This window comes from Nanorana parkeri, unplaced genomic scaffold (assembly GCF_000935625.1).
Source record: "Nanorana parkeri isolate BGI_ZX_2015 unplaced genomic scaffold, ASM93562v1 scaffold60, whole genome shotgun sequence".
Lineage (NCBI taxonomy): Eukaryota > Metazoa > Chordata > Amphibia > Anura > Dicroglossidae > Nanorana > Nanorana parkeri.
Window position 1 is genome coordinate 257,222 of NW_017306328.1, and position 16,540 is coordinate 273,761.

At 41.4% G+C, this 16,540-nt stretch overlaps 1 protein-coding gene across 1 annotated transcript in view; it reads right to left on the minus strand.

The window, feature by feature from the left end:
- The window catches only part of WWC2 (WW and C2 domain containing 2), a 162,973-nt gene that overhangs the window by 22,199 nt on the left and 124,234 nt on the right, over nucleotides 1–16,540 (minus strand). The window contains exons 14-17 of the mRNA XM_018576217.1: nucleotides 14,699–14,782; nucleotides 8,786–8,978; nucleotides 5,894–6,052; nucleotides 3,013–3,131 (exon numbers count right to left, since the gene is read on the minus strand). Coding sequence (XP_018431719.1) covers nucleotides 3,013–3,131; nucleotides 5,894–6,052; nucleotides 8,786–8,978; nucleotides 14,699–14,782 — 555 coding nt within the window. The remainder of the gene's footprint in view (nucleotides 1–3,012; nucleotides 3,132–5,893; nucleotides 6,053–8,785; nucleotides 8,979–14,698; nucleotides 14,783–16,540) is intronic.

Consider the following 16,540-nt stretch of genomic DNA (forward strand, 5'->3'; position numbering starts at 1 on the left):
GGACTGTCAGACGAAAATCTGGGTCTGAACGTGCGAATTGTGGCCGTCAGCGACTAGTCAATGTTTAATGCAGAACGGAGAGTGGCAAGACTGGTACAAGACAACAGAAGGGCAACAGTGCATCAAATTACTGCAGATCTTAATCAGGGATCCTCTCAAATGATCTCTGAACGCACTGTTCGCCGTACACTGCATTGTATGGGATATGAAAGCCGAAGACTGTCACAAGGATTGGACAGTCGAGCATTGGAAAAAAGTCATGTGGTCCGATGAATCACGTTTCCAGTTGCATCATGCAGATGGCAGAGTGAGAATTTGGCGGAAACCGCATGAAAGCATGCCCCCCACATGCATGAGTACAACCTTTCAAACTTGTGGGGGCAGTGTTATGGTTTGGAGCATGATTTCCTGGCATGATTTGGGCCCTTTAATTCGTGTGGAACAACGTCTGAATAGCACAACATACCAAAGTATCGTTGCTGATAAAGTTCATCCTATCATGTTGATGGCGTATCCTAATGGAGATGGCTTCTTCCAACAAGACAATGCGCCATGCCACGGTGCTCGTATTGTGCAGGAGTGGTTTCAAGAACATGAGGGAGACTTTACCTTGCTTAGGTGGCCCCCACAATCACCAGATCTCAATCCAATTGAGCATTTGTGGGACGAAGTTGAAAGAGCCATCAGGCAGCTGGTTCCATCTCACAGAACTGGACAGTGCTATTCATCAGGCATGGTGTCAGATTCCTCGCATCACCTTTCAACATCTTGTGGAGTCAATGCCAAGAAGAATCGCCGCAGTATTGAAGGCAAAAGGTGGCCCAACGAAGTACTGATGGTGTGGTCATAATAATCTGGCCACTCAGTGTATATATATACCGTATTTTGCGGTCCATAAGACGCACCGGACCATAGGACGCAGGGAGGTCCGGCGCGCCTTATGGAGCACTCGACAGACTGTAGCTTCTGTCACAGCTTCTATGACAGAAGCTGTGACAGAAGCTGCAGTTAGTGACCGCTGAGACAGGTGGCGCTGTGATTACAGTGCCACGGTCTCAGTGATCACACAGAGCAGACGAAGAACGTCTGTACTTCGTCTGCTCTATGGTGATCTTGATCGTCGCCGCTGCTTGGTTTTAATACGAGTGATCTTATTAGATCACTCGTATTAAACTAGCAGTGGCTCCTACTGCTGCACTAGATCGTCGCCGCCGCCGCTGCTCGGCTTTAATACGAGTGATCTCATTAGATCACTCGTATTAAACGAGCAGTGGCTCCTACTACTCTCCCGGTGCCCGAAACTGCATGTCTCGGGCGTCGGGATTCGCTCCATAAGACGCAGGCACATTTTCCCCCTCCTTTTGGGGATGAAAAAAGTGCGTCTTATGGAGCGAAAAATACGGTATATACATACATACACACACACACACACATATATATATATACACACACACACTTTTATTAACTGGAGTGATCGGGTTATATACTCTGTAATTTATTTGAAGCAACTGTTGTCTACGGCACACAGCCGTAAGCGTGCGTGTGTAAATGAGAATTTTCCACAAGCAAAAAAAGGAAAAAAAAAAAAAAAGGAGGGAGAGAAAAAGGTGTGCTGCGGCTTCATTAAGAAGACACATGGGAGACACGCACTTACCAAAGAAAAATCTGATAGGCTTGTGCTAAAGTATGGACTTCTAGGCATTTTACATTTTTTACACACACACACACACACACACACAGAATTCCCAGTACAATGTGGCTTTTCTACAGAGGGAGCACAGAAGAAACCTTATCCTTTCCAACACTCAATGACTGAAACTTTGTATTGGAATCTCTAAAACAGGGGTGCCCATTAGGTCGAACGCGATCTACCAGTCGATCGCAAAGTGAACACTGGTAGATCGCGATCGGCTCACTGACCTGTGTCCTGTCCTGCCGCGGTGCTCATGCGGCTGAATGTGTCAGATGCAGCAGACGGGAATGGGCGAGACACCTCTCCCCGTGTGCAGCGTCGGCCACACGAGCACTTCAGGAGGACAGGACGCCGGCACATGAGAGGAGACCTGAGAAGCTGCTGCAGAGGAGGTAAGAAAAGACAGACAGGGGAGAGACAGCAGAGAAAGTGAGAGAAGAGACAGCAGAGAGAAGAGAGAGCAGATAGAAACAGGGGAGAGAGCAAAGAGAGAGAGCGCGAGGAGAGAGAGCACGAGGAGAGAGAGAAAAAAGATAGCCAAGAGAGAGGGCCGGTTCACACCACAAAGTCTGAGTTCCAGAGTGCTCGGCCTCTAGAACGCACTGGAACGCAAGCCGGCCGGCTCCCTGTGATCAGGGGCATGGTGGTGCATTGAAGTCAATGGCACCGCAGCCACGCCCCCGCCTGCCTACATTGCGATCACCCGCACCCGGAACGCAGGCACATTAGTGCTTGCAGCATTTTTGCAGCTCCCGAAACACGGGCACTAATGTTTATTTGTTGGTAGATCTCATTGAGCTCGTCATTTGAAAAGTAGATCTCCAGATGAAAAATTGTGGGTGTCCCTGCTCTAAAGAGGGGGTGGGTGGGGGTGGGGTGTATGTGAATTTAAGCTTCAGCTATTCAGCTTTATACACATCAGGGTTTTGTTAACAGAGGAAATCAGGATAACCTGTAAAACATATGCCTACAGCTCCACCTGTTGACTGGTTGTAAAAAAATAAAAAAATATTCATAGCCAGTATAGTTACCTGACTAATGTTATTTTTAGACCTGACCAATAACTAAAGAATAAAATATATACAACATCAGTATACATTCCGCTTTAAGGTACCCCAGGCACTTCAACCACCGGCCTGGCAAAACATGGTGAAACTTGCCATTTCACACCAGCTGGAGAGCCACAAGTTGTCATGTAGCTAAACTGTACTGTAGACTAGTTGTGAATTTTCAGTGTTCTGTGGAGACATCACACATACAAACAACATATGTGGGCTTACAGATGGCCTATGAAATGTGCCTGAATGCGGAGGACTTACCATTCCTCCCCCAAACATGTCTGCTCCTGATCCTCCTCATCTGCTTCTACCTGGGCCAATTCACGCTTCACCGCTTCCAGCTCCGCAGATGTCCTCACAAGCAATGCTGACACAGCATCCTGCAATAAAACGGGGAGATAAAACCTGTCAGCATCTGATCATGAAAGGGAAATCAGACAGGGACACAGAGCAATTTTAACTACAGCTCACTAATCTTTAATTGAAGTTCTGTTTGACTTCTGTCATCTTGTATCAGCCATTGTAGCAGGAATGAAACAGTATACAACCTCTGAAAATAAAACCAGCTACTTTTCAGATGTCAGGCTATACTTTTACACTCCTGCTTCAAAGGCAGATGTAAGGAGACAGGAGTCACTTGTTCTCTTCTGGGAGGCTGAGAAGTTAAAGACACAAAGTGATTTCTGATCCTTGAAAAATGCTCATTCCAAGGAAAGTAAGAAAAAAGGATTTACATATTACTGCGATTATAGAAAACCAGTCTGGTGTGACAGATCAGAAGGAAAAAGGAATAATTATTATGATAATTACAATAAAGTGGTTGACCGTAGCAACCCTATTGTATTCTATTTTCATAAGGCAGATTCTTCCCTTGTGTCATGTTATTGTGATGTCTTTGCCTTCTTATCAGATGCCCCCCTCCCCTTTCAGTGTACTATTGTTGCAGGACTAGTCATTACTTAAATTCCAACCTCAAAAGTTTGTATTTTCAGAGTGAGTTAATGAATCTAAAAGTTAGAACTTCTAACTATTTTACTGTTTATTGCTGTTTGTGTTCCAATTTGGGAGATTACTCCTCACTTCCTGGCAGACAGAGCAGAATGTGTGGGAAACTGTCACTACTCCCCACCAGATATACAGACAGCAATAAAAAAAGATTTCTACTAGAGTGGGGGAAGTTTAAAAACTCTTTGTCATGTTTTCATTTTTATTTGTATGCTCATGAGTGAGATTTCTCTTCAACTTCCATTCCAGGTGACAGGTTGCATAGGTTGTACAGGTTGTCAGCTGCAAGCACCCCTGGCAGCTGCCAGAATACAATGACAACAGCAGGGGATTCCTCCATCCACACATTCATAAACGTTGACATAGGAATCCCTTATATTTTCTTTGTTCAGCCCACAGGTGGAACGAAGAAAATATAGCATTGTATGGCCAGCTTAAGAGCCATCATAAAAGTGAATGGGCTATGAACCAACAGCGGATTATGATATTATTGGAGAGGAATACCTTGACAGAACAGCACTGTTTTGCACAGTATAAGCCTCTGCATGGTCAAGTAGCAGAAAACCTTCTGCTACACAGTCTCCAAGCACTGTGCAACAGAACGTTCTCCAGTGTTAAACATGGTCATACATTAGCTTTTTAGAGGACTGGCTATCTCTGCTCCAGCAGAATAACACAGACACTCCCACAAATAAAACAGACATCGTTGTTGAACCTCCATTTAGGAAAAATGCAAGCAAACAGGTTAGAATTTTATAGCCAACAGCTTATTACTAGGGGTACACTGAAATAACCTTTTTAAACCGAAATTTCAGAATTTGTCAGGCCGAAACCAAAAATTACTTTTTTTCCCCCAAAGTTATAAAAATGTTTTACTTTACTGTTAGAAGCTTTGGGGAAATATTAGGGGTCTAAACAGATCCCTGACACTTCCCTTTTGAAATATAAAGAGAAATTTTATGCAGCCCCTGTTATGAATGAACAGGAAGCCTCTACACGGAGTTGCTCCTGTTAATTGATAAACTGAGGAGATAGTAACAGTTACTATGTCCACAATCATGAATGAAACGTAAGTGATGTAGAGCACTTCCTCTTCATTCATAATTATTTACACAGTAACTAAATACCATGTCTTCAGTTATTTACAAACATTGGTATGATCAGAACTGATCACACCGATGTATGAGCAGTACATGGAAGGATTAGCAAAACTTTTACATATTTGCTGATCCTCCCTGCTCTCCACCCCTCCTGCAGCTCTCCTACTCCCCACTGACACTGTCAGTCCTGACAGCTTCTCCACTCCCCACTGTGCAACGGCAGGTGGATTGATTCTGTGTCCTACGATCCCCACTGCTTCTACTGACACAAGCGAGCGAGAGCATTGGGGATTGGAGGGGACACAGACCGAAGCTTAGAGCTGGTGCCCAGCGGGGAGGAGAGAAGCTGGGGATGCACCGCATTTTCGCCCATATTTGGTTTTTTTTACGATCGCCATTTTGTCTATAGCACCATTTTGAACCAAAGTGTGATAGAAGAAGGTGGTTAGACTATGTGGGACTATACTAAGCACCCAGGATTGCATTATTAGTGTTGTAATAATTGAATAAAGCAAACCTGTTACCCCCTCCTTTGATGCCCCAATCTGCTCCCAAAGCCCTCAGAAACTCCTGGGTACATTTCAACTTTCTCAAACAGGTTAAACTTACACAGGCCTCTGGAACTCTCTCCTCTGCTCAGGCCTAGCAACTGGATCCTCATGTAGCAGAGCAGACCCTGTATTCTAGGAGACAGGTATGCAGTGTCTTGTGTTCTTCCATACTAAGGGCTGCGGGCGCAAATCAGGGGAAGGTAAATACAGAAAACTTCTTGTGCTGCTATAAAGCGAGTCTGTTACTTTGCCTTATTTTGGCAAAGTAAAGGTTTGCCATATGGCCACCTCTACTAGGCCAGGGTGCAGGCAGATGTGTAAGGCCAAGTCCTGGTCAGGGAAATCAGTAACAACATAAAATTAAATCAGTGAGACACACAGAAAAGAGATTCCTGGATAACAAAAGTTAAGAGCTGACACAATGTGGTACATGCTTGGCTATGAGGTTCCTTGCAGTGTAAATGTATGGCAGTATTCACATCTTACCATATTCAATGCAGCAGCCTGCGTCTCACTGCCCTCTAATACTGACTTTTCATTGAGCTCCTTTTGATGGGGTATGTTTCGGCAGGGCATCAAGGTGTGCCATCGTGTAAATGCTTCATTTGTGAAAGACAAGTCTGTTAAACTGATCTGGATACCAGCCTGTAACGAAGAAAAAAAGAATATGGCATATTTACCTTATTGTTTTCTCTCTCCCTTAAGTAGTCCTTTGGTAAAAGGCTCATTCAGCACTTCAAATTGAGATTTTATTTTTTTATGTTTCAGATGATTTCACCAACAATACCCAGAGTACATTTCTAATAGATTCCACTGGGTCTAGCCTCTGCACAGGTCAAAAAGAATAATTGATCTTTTCAGTTCATTTGCCCAAAAGACATGCTCCAATCAATAGAAAAACACTGTCTGCTTTAAAGAGAAATTCCTCTGATGGAAGCAAAGAGCCTGTAGAAATCAAGATACAACATTGCCATGTGACAGCTATACTAAGTGGTGTTTTATCGCCTATAGCAGAACACAGGATTTCTACTGAGCTAGTCTTCCTAACAATCCCTATTACACACATGCTGCTTTCCACTTAAACTAGTCAGACGGCACCTGCCTACAGAGTCTTCATACCATGTTCAGTGGAATGAAATATTAAAGGATTACACGCCAGCACCTTATACTCCTTGAAGTTCTCAGTGATGAGACTTCTACATCTGAAATCCCAAGGCTGCCCATCTGCTACAGCAATGTAGGATGAGGTCTCACATTCCCTGATTTAACATTAAAGTGACACTAAACTCAGGAGTTAAACCTTAAAAAATGCATTCAAGTACTTTAGGTATTAAGAAAAATGTATCTTATGTATGTATCACTCGGCTCTATATCCTCAAACCATCTCTGAATTGGTGATGACACTGTCCTTCCTTCTGGAGGGTGGCTACTTTTGTTCCCCATGGTCCCGGTGTGTGTTGAAAGTAGCCACTGCTCCAAGCTCGCTCCCGTGATGGACTACAATCTCATGTTTAGTTTACTAATTTGTATTTATTTTTTATAGGTATTTATATAGCACAGAAAATGTACGCAGCACTTTACATATTGCACGTTCACATCAGTCCCTGCCCTCAAGGAGCTTACAATCTAAGATCCCTATCTCACATGCATACATACATATAAGGGCCAATTTAGACAAGAGCCAATTAACCTTCCAGCATGTCTTTGGAGTGTGGTAAGAAACTGGGAGTACCCACACAGGGAGAACATGCAAACTCCCTGGAGATAGCGTCCTGACTGGGATTTGAACCGGAGACTCTTCAGTGCTGCAAGGCAGAAGTGTTAACGACTACGCTACTGTGCTGCCCGTTGAGGTGGTAGAACATCACGGTAGTGATCTTGAAGTGATGGCTACTCTACAACACACACAGGGACCATAGAGAACAAAAGTAGTTACCCTCCAGAAGGAAGTACAGTGTCAGCACCAATTCAGAGATGATTTGAGGATCTACAGCCGAGTGATACACAAATAAGACGCATTTTTGTTAATAGTTAAGTTACTTAATGACTTTTAAGGTTTAACTCCTGAGTTTAGAGAATTTTCCTGATACTGAGTATTTGGACGAGTACTCGCATTTTCCCACATGCTCCTGATACTGGAACTTCCGGTATCAGGAACCTGGGCGGCGAGTGATTACACGCTGCCTGGCTTCCTGATTGGCCGGGAAGCCGGCTTCATGCTCCCTCATCACCAGGGAGCATGGAGTTAGCTTCCCGGCCAGTCAGGAAGCCGGGTGCCGTTTAATGACTCGCCGCCTGGTTTCCTGATTGGTCGGGAAGCTGGCTAAACAGGAATGCCAGGTGGCGAGTCATTACCCGCACCCCGGCTTCCTGATTGGCCAAAAAGCTGGCTTCATGCTTCCTCATCACCTGGTGATGGCTTCCTGACTAATCAGGAAGTCGGGCGGCGAGTCATTACACACCGCCCGGCTTCCTTAATGGGACTTCCGGTATTGGCAAGTACCGAAAAAATATTGGTACTCGATACCGAAAAAATGATATTGGTGCATTGCTAGTTATAACCCTCCCTTACTGTATCCTAAGCTAAAAAAGTTTTGGCTTCAGTTCTACTTTAATTGCACTTTACAAACAAAATAGCAGAAGGATTTCATGGCAGTGGATTCTTTGGGTCATGTCTCCATCAAGTGTTCCTGTTCCCCAATCTAGTCTATATCTGTAGGCCTATTGGCTTCAGACAGGTCCTTCTTACACAGTAGAGAACCCCATTGAACGGACCCACTCTTTAAAAGTATACCAGTAATGAAAGTAATACAGACACTGAAATTGCTAAACTCTACTTCAGGGAAAGCGGGCTAGAATACATATTCAGATTGAGAAATCTCACTTAAACACCCTGCATACTACTTCTGGGTAAGTGCCTCAGAAGGCATAGGAGCCATTGGATTGTGTGACAGCCAGGTAAGTGGCATTTTATTAGGAAGATGTGAGCAATGGCAGCTTATAAAATTTCTCTCAGCATAGAGTTCCTTTAAAAACAGTAAAAAATAAATAAATAAGCATTACATAGGTTTCTGTAAAACTCAAAGCACAGCTGGTAATGATACAATCCTAATAACTAATGATTTCATTCCACATTGCAGCAAACACGCAGAGTGGGCGATTAGGAAACGCTGCTGGGCAATCAATGAATGACTGTTCACTTTGGTAAATGATACTTGATTAAAGAGCTTGCTTTCAGTGTACTGCTAATGTTTATTCTTATGCAGTGACATGCTGAAAATTTCTGAATGCCGCACACACATATCAACTGAAAGCCACTTCATGAGTAATAGATTTCAAGGGTTCTCTGCGAAAGTAGTGGAGATATATGTTGTATACCAGGCACTCTTCTCGATGGGTCCTTCCAGCTGAACACACGTCCATTCTCAGAGTCTTCTGCTGCAAAGCACTCTGTGAAATAGATGCTCTGAAGAGCTCATTAAACACCACTGTCTCTGCTGCAGGATATACTTTGGTCCGAAAGAGGCAACTCATGTCACCTGAAGACGGAAGAATGGCAACCCGGATATATCTGTGTAAAAAGAAAGCAAATCCTTTTACTATCTATGCTACAAGTAGCCATTACTATATGAAGACAGTCTGCAATTCAATCTAATGGGTATTTATTGTTACTTCAACAACAGATGACATTTGATTATATAAAGTATATATTTCATGAAAAATTTTGCATACACCATTAGTAATTATTACTAGGGATGCACCGATATATCGGCTGCCCAAACATAACGGCCAAAAGTGCCATTTCCATTTTCTGGCCGATACAGCTGTGCATCCGTGTATTCTCTCCTCCCCACTGGGCGCTGCTCCGTGTCCCAGCGGGGAAGAGAGAAACTGTCACAGGTGGCCGGTGTCTCTCCTCCCACACCGCTCAGCCTCCAGATCAGCAGATCGGTGTGGGCAGAGACAGCCAGCGGTGTCACAGCAGGCTGAGCTCCGCTCGCTCACTGACACAGGATGGAGAGCGGTACAAACACTCAGCGATCAGTGATAGCTGAGTGTTTGTAAATAATTGAGGACAGAGTATGGTTACTATATCTTCAAATTAAAAAATGAATGAATGGGAAGTGATCTACATCACCTCCTGTTCATTCATGATTGTGGTTATAGTAAACACACTGGCGGGAATTTATCAAAACTGGAGCAGACAGAAACTGGAGCAGTTGCCCACGGCAACCAATCAGCACCTCTTTTCAGTTTGCTCTGTTGGGATTTGAAAATGAAAACAGAGAAGCTGATTGGCTGCAGTGCAAATCTGCTCCAGATTGTGTCTGCTCCAGTTTTGATAAATTCCCTTCACTATGTTTTCAAGTTATAACTCAGTATAGAGGATTCCTGTTCATTGATGACAGGTGCTGCAGAAAAAGAGATTGAGGACTCTGTGTTCTCAATCTCTTTTTCTTTTTTAAAAGGGAAATATCAGGAATCTGTTTAGACCCCTAATATTTCCCCGAAGCCCCTAAAAGTAAAGTAAAATATAAAAATGAATAAATAAATAAAATATAAAAAAATAAAAAGAAGTTTATAAAAACAAATAAAATATTTTTAAAAAATTGAAAAAGTTAAAATAAAAAACATTTTCGGTTTTGGCCTGACATTTGTTTTCATTTCGGGTTCTTTTCAGTTTTGAAATGTTCATTTCGGTGCACCTCTAATTATTACGTATTCTATATCTTTTTTGTATCGATTAAGAGAAAGGGGAAAATATATATATACACATACACACACCATATGGATTCTGGACAAACTTTTTTGTTTTCTCACAACTTCTGACCTGGGCCCTGGAGCCCGGAATCTTTGTAGAGCTTTGTGTGTTAGAAAGCCTCCAATTCTAGGACCAAATGCTGCATAGTAGCCAGGGAGACCTAATTATAAGTCTCAGAAATTTTTATATGAGAGCAGAGTGATGCTCATCTGTCTCTCTCTCTCTCTCTGAAGGAAGAGCCTGCTGCTGTGTGAAAAGGCTGACTGCTGACTCAGATTCTAAGGCAATCACCCTAATTTGTGTTATTAGATTGGAACAAGCATGTAGCCAGTGTAATCCTGCATATTTGTTCCAGGTGAGAGACTATGTAGGCGGTAAAAGCAGGATCAGGACTGAGGCCATGTAGCCTAAACCTTAAAAACCTATCTCAGCAATAGCACCTCCCATATTACTATGCCATGGGGCTCATCAGCAATTATTTATACCCAGATTCTCCCATCGAACACACTGGACTTCCTAACACAAACTAAAAGTGAATGAGCACAACAAACAAATATATTCAGTAAATAGGAAGTCACTGTGAAGTGACATGCTATTTACTGATTAGCTTTCTCCTGTGTCTTCAAGCTGATGTACTGGCATGATCAGAACTAGACATCAATGTTATCATCAGTGTCGGCGTCTCTCTGCGTCAGTGTCAGAATGTCATTTTGTTTGTTACTGTGTCTGTCTATATTAATGTCAGCAGCAAGTCTATGTCACATTGTGTTTACACTGCTCAGGATACGTTTATTCCACCTAAACAACATAGGCTGATCATTAGCACAAAGTAAGTCATTATACACCTATCTGATCCCTTTAACACAGTATAAAACCACTACTGGAATAAGTGTGGAGAAAACCTAGCCATACAATCCCCCATGTGTCTGTGAATTCAGGGACTGCCCTGGCCATAGATTGCCTGGTTCAGATTTATCTATCAACAATTTTTCCACTCCCAGCAATTACAAATTGCAGTGAAAAATGTGATAGTTGAACATTGTGGGACCATGTGACTTGTATTGCTGGGCTTTATTACCCATTTTATTAACCATTATTTTGGAATAATAATGTCAGGTGTTGGCTTCTTCAAATATAATATACTGTATGCTTGATGGGACAATCCGGACACTGAACTCTTGAGTGGACCCTGGACTTCTTGTACTAACCTACAACTAAATGCGAGCAGCAGCGTGACTTGAGAGCCCATCCATATCACAATGTGGTGAACTTCCGCATTAATTCATGTTGCATACAGTATTTATTTCTCTCAGCACACTGCAACAAGCGTATATATCTGTGCTCCATGGGACTCTAAAGTGCCAGTGTGCTGCAGTGCACTGTACATGTGTGCTGAGATGCATTTGAAAGCGAATGGCAATGCAACACACATAATAGTGTGTTATACATAATTATGTGTGTTATTGTAGCACATGTGATGTGCATTATGCAGAAAGTTCTAACATGTGTTTTGGTGTAAACGAGCCCTTAATGTGCATGTAAAACACAAAATCTATTTTTGCAATAGAATAGATTATCCCTCACTGTATAAAGCTTTCTTAGTTAAATTGAATCTGCTACCAGGTTTTTTTTACCTGGAGATTATGCCATTAACCTCCTGGTTCAGGCTGACAATGCTAAGCTGCTGCATCACAACTGGCAACAGTGCTGTTGGTCTCCTATGAGTGCCATTTCTGAGCCAGTGGCTTAGGGAAATGCTGTTACTGGCAAGATCTCCAGGTAAAAAAACCTAGAAACAGTCCCAAAAAAAGATTTGGTTAAAAACTATATACATTGCGGTGTGATGCCAAACCTAGATTTGGTTAAAAACTATATACATTGCGGTGTGATGCCAAACCTAGTTACATAGTATTTGAGGTTGAATAAAGACATAAGTCCATCAAGTCCAACCTATTGTGTGTATGCATTTATGAGCTGATGTGTGCGTGTATACGAGTCCATGTGTGATTTTTCTCTTAGCTATACCTACTGTAAAATAGATCTTGAATTTTTGTATATTTTATACTCGCCAGCCAGGCGTTGTGCCCTATGTCTCCAGACACAGCAATCCTGAAGCAGGCCATTTACTTAGACTGCAGTGTCATCTTCTAATGCACATCATCAAGAGCAATCTTCTCCTTACTATTTCTTTAAAGTGTAGTTCCATGCTTGCAGCCAAATTGGGATAACATCTACTTTATATTTGTTTTTTTGTTCCTATTCACATTGTATAACTTAAAAAAATTGCTGCTTACCTTTTTTTTAGTGCTTTTTACTTTAAAATCCTACCTAGCTTGCCCTTATGCAATATTAAGGAGGGGGCTGCAGGGGATGAAAATGTTTACTCTAATAAACCCGGTCTCTACTGTGCTGGCAGATTATCAGTTGTTAACGGTCTGTCCTACCAAGGGATTAAGCATTGTTTGCTAATGACAGGAAGCTCAGTCTAACCCTCCCTCTGACACTATAGATTCACTCTCAAACTGCTCAAAGTAGCCTGGAATCTGTGCAAAGGCCTCCACCAAAGAGACATCTAAAAAGTAAGCATTATAATGAAAAAAATACTTTTGGCCATGCTGAGTGATTAGGAACATATAGAGGAGTTTTCTCAAATTGAATTGCAAAACTGGAACTACACTTTAAACCTACCCACTAACTACGTGCATCCCTGTATAAGCACGTGATATATGCCAATGTCATCTGTGCAGAAGAAAAATCATACAAAGATTTAAAGAAAGCAATCCATGTCTTCCTCAAGAATCTGGTGACATGGGCTTCCCAAGAAGCATGGCACACAATTACCACTGACTGCCTAGGCTGAATTCTAAAAAGGTATTTTTATATTTTTAAAACATGTATTTATTTTTTATGGCAATCCAGGCATGAGTTTTGCATCGGAAATGGGGAGGAACTCAACAGTTGATTGGGTGCTGCAAGGTCTATTTTCAAAGTATTTACTGATTGCTTTTTTATTGGCTGCTGCCCTCTACAAACTGCTGGTTGCTTTAGTAAATGAAGCCTAGCAGGATAGAAATATTGGAGTGGCCACTGCTGGCCTGGGCCTACAGTGCCCAGGGATGCCATCTGTACCCTTTCTTCGCTACTTATTGAATCACTGACCACAGAGGCATGCAAGTTGTCCGTTCCAGCTTCAATGGATGCATAATTATTCTGGGTAAGCAACTCATTAAACAGTTAAGCAAGAATGAAGAGAAGAGTGCTGGATACAACACCTTTAAATCCAATTCAGCAGTGACTGTTTCATTCTAACCTGAATAGATCCCTTTAAATATCTCCATTTAAGCAGTAGATAGACAAAAATGGAAAACATAAAGCACAATGAAATTGGGTTCATGTGCATTCAGTATTATAGATATATATCTTTAGCCATAAAAGCAATGACATGGTTAAGAACTGTACTTGCCATTTTCTGTTACTATTAGTTTTATATGGTTGAAAGTGGTTACAAGACTTTTAATCCTCAAGAAAAAAAAGAAAAAACAGCCTGTGTAGTTGCAATCAGAAAAGGCAATGGCAAGATGAAAGCGATAAATCAGACATCAACCAAAACAGCAGTCTCCATTGTTTATGCTTTCTACCCTTTGAACTTTTATATCCACTGCATCACAAAGCACTTAGTACTTGAGAGGAATTTTCCCTTCAACTTTGCTCATGAAGAGAACTCTTTTCCTGAAGGTTGCTGAAACCGACAAAAGGGAACTGACACTATTTCTAGTTATACCACCTCTAGTCATTAAGAGATCCATGGGCAGATCACTGCTTATGTTTTAAGGTTGTGAATTTAACTGAAGCCACCACATAAAATGATTTTTAAGGGGGATAAAAGGAGAGGACTTTGAATATTTGTATATTTACTTTTGCATCTCCTTCACATCAGGGACAGTTTTACACAAAATGGGGCCCTGTGCACAAACTGACGTGGGGGCCACAAATACTCTACACATGTATGATGTGACAGGAGGTCTCCACAGAATGAGCAGCCATATGCAAATATAAAACGCAAGGTCTATAGCATGCAGAAGAGGTATAACCATGGCTGTTTTGTAAGGATTGCAATAGTGATACACCTTTCAGCCTGTACATGTTAGCAACAGAGCAGCGCTTCTAAAACAACCCCATAACACCTCCTATAATCAGCAGCATACCACAAATATATCATCCAGAGACAGTTCATCTGTTGTATGAAAAGGAAATGGGGTGGTTCATAGAAAGTGGGTTTAAGTAATCAGCACTACACTATATGGGCCACCATATTAAAAAACATAACACCTCCTCAGTGTACAATAACCGAATATTTTAGCTACAAACTGTAATCAGGAAGCAGAATCACAGATATGTGAGAAGAGGGAACCCGAACACTAATTGTCACACTAAACTACATTATAAACCATTTGTAAAAAACTGTTCTATACGATATCGCAACGGTTAGCATGTATGCAGTGACTGCCAACGCTGTGTATTTCACTTACACCCTGGAATCATATTGGACCCGTGAGGGATGGTATCTTGCCTCTCCAATTATGATCACGAAGCTGGCATTTCCTGAATCATATCTAGGGACACAAAGAAAAGAAAAGTTACTGAGCTGACGACACTTGCTGTAAAAAGTAAATGTACAATAAATTAATAATGATTACTATTATTCAGTATAAGGACTGTACTGTCACATTTTGGGGGCTTCTATTGCAAACGTCCTCTTACCAGTGTGCTCTAGTGAGTATCAAAGTTCTTGAGCATATTATAAGGCATTTTTAATCAAAGACTGGGAAAAGGGGGAAAAGGTGATTAAGGAATGAACCATACATTAACGGCAACTTGTCAAGAGAGAAATTAAATTAGTTAGCTGCCACTCTTGGTTAAATTATTTTGGGGTCTCTGACCCAAAACAAGCATTCAGCAAGTAAAGTCAGTGCTCTTGCTCAGTATACTTCTTTAGAAGGAGATCAGCAGTGGACTTTGCTGCATTTTTTAACTGATAAGAGTAAGGAATGGTTAGATCCTCTCAGTTTTTCTTATTGCTGCCTCTCTACTGAGGACATTTGTCCCTCCCTTTCTGTAAGAGTAACACTAATGCGGTTAGCGGTACTTTCAATTTCTACGGTCAGGAATGCATTATTGTTAAAGTCATGTGGAGAATGCACTGGGGAACTAATAACACTATTTTCCAAAAATCAAACGATTATTGACCACTCCCACGTATGCAAGGTATTGGGATAAGGGGGGCTTTTAAGATATTTAGTTCTCACTACAAAATTGGTAAAATATTAAAACATATGTTTAATATGAAAGCAACATGAAAGTCTGGTTTTGTAAATACAAACAAGTCATTAATACACAAAACTAGTTAAAAGTCCATATATCAAGTAGTGCAGGTTATGTTGCAACTAGAGGGGCATCAAAATGAAAATGAAACCGAAAGTTAAAAAAATTTCAGGCCAAAACTGAAAATGTTTTTGTTTTTAACTTTTTCAAATTTTAAAAAATATCTTCTTTTTATTTATTTTTTATAAACTTTTACATTTTTTTCTATATTTTCTTTTTATTTCTTTTTATTAAATATTTCTTTTTTACTATACTGTCAGGGGCTCTGGGGAAATATTGGGCGTCTAAACAGACTCCTGATATTTCCTTTTAAAAATAGAAAAAGAGATTGAGAACAGAGTCCTCAATCTCTTTTTCTGTGTCCCCTGTTATAAATGAACAGGAATCCTCTATACTGAGTGTTCCTGTTCATTCATAACTTGTGGAGATAATATGTTTACCATGTCCACAATCATGAATGGACAGGAAGTGATGTACATCACTTCCCATTCATTAACATATGGGGACACAGTAAACATACAATGTCCTCAATTATAAAAACTCCTGTGGTTCTGGTGATTCAGTTCATATTGCTGTCTCGTCTAGCCGAGCCGAAGTGAACTGAGCCGAACGGCATTCGGCTCGGCTATTCTGCTCTCTACCTTTCGAGGTAGCGAACAGAATATAAAAAAATGTAAACAAAAGAAAAAAAATGATAAAAAATAAAATAAAAATAAAAAAAGTTAAGAAAATAATAAAAATAAAATGTAAAGAAAAAACAAAACAAACAGCATGGGGGTCCCTCTCCCAAACGATACCAGACCCTTTAGGTCTGGTCGGAAAGTAAGGAGGGACCATAAGTTAAAAAGAAAAAATAGTGTGTGGGGTCCCCCCTAAAGTCATACCAGGCCCTTTAGATCTGGTGGGAATTTTAAGGAAAACCCCCACCCCTAAAACAAATTCCAACCCAGACTCTTGATCTGAGCACAGGCTTGGCAGGGCAGGAAAGG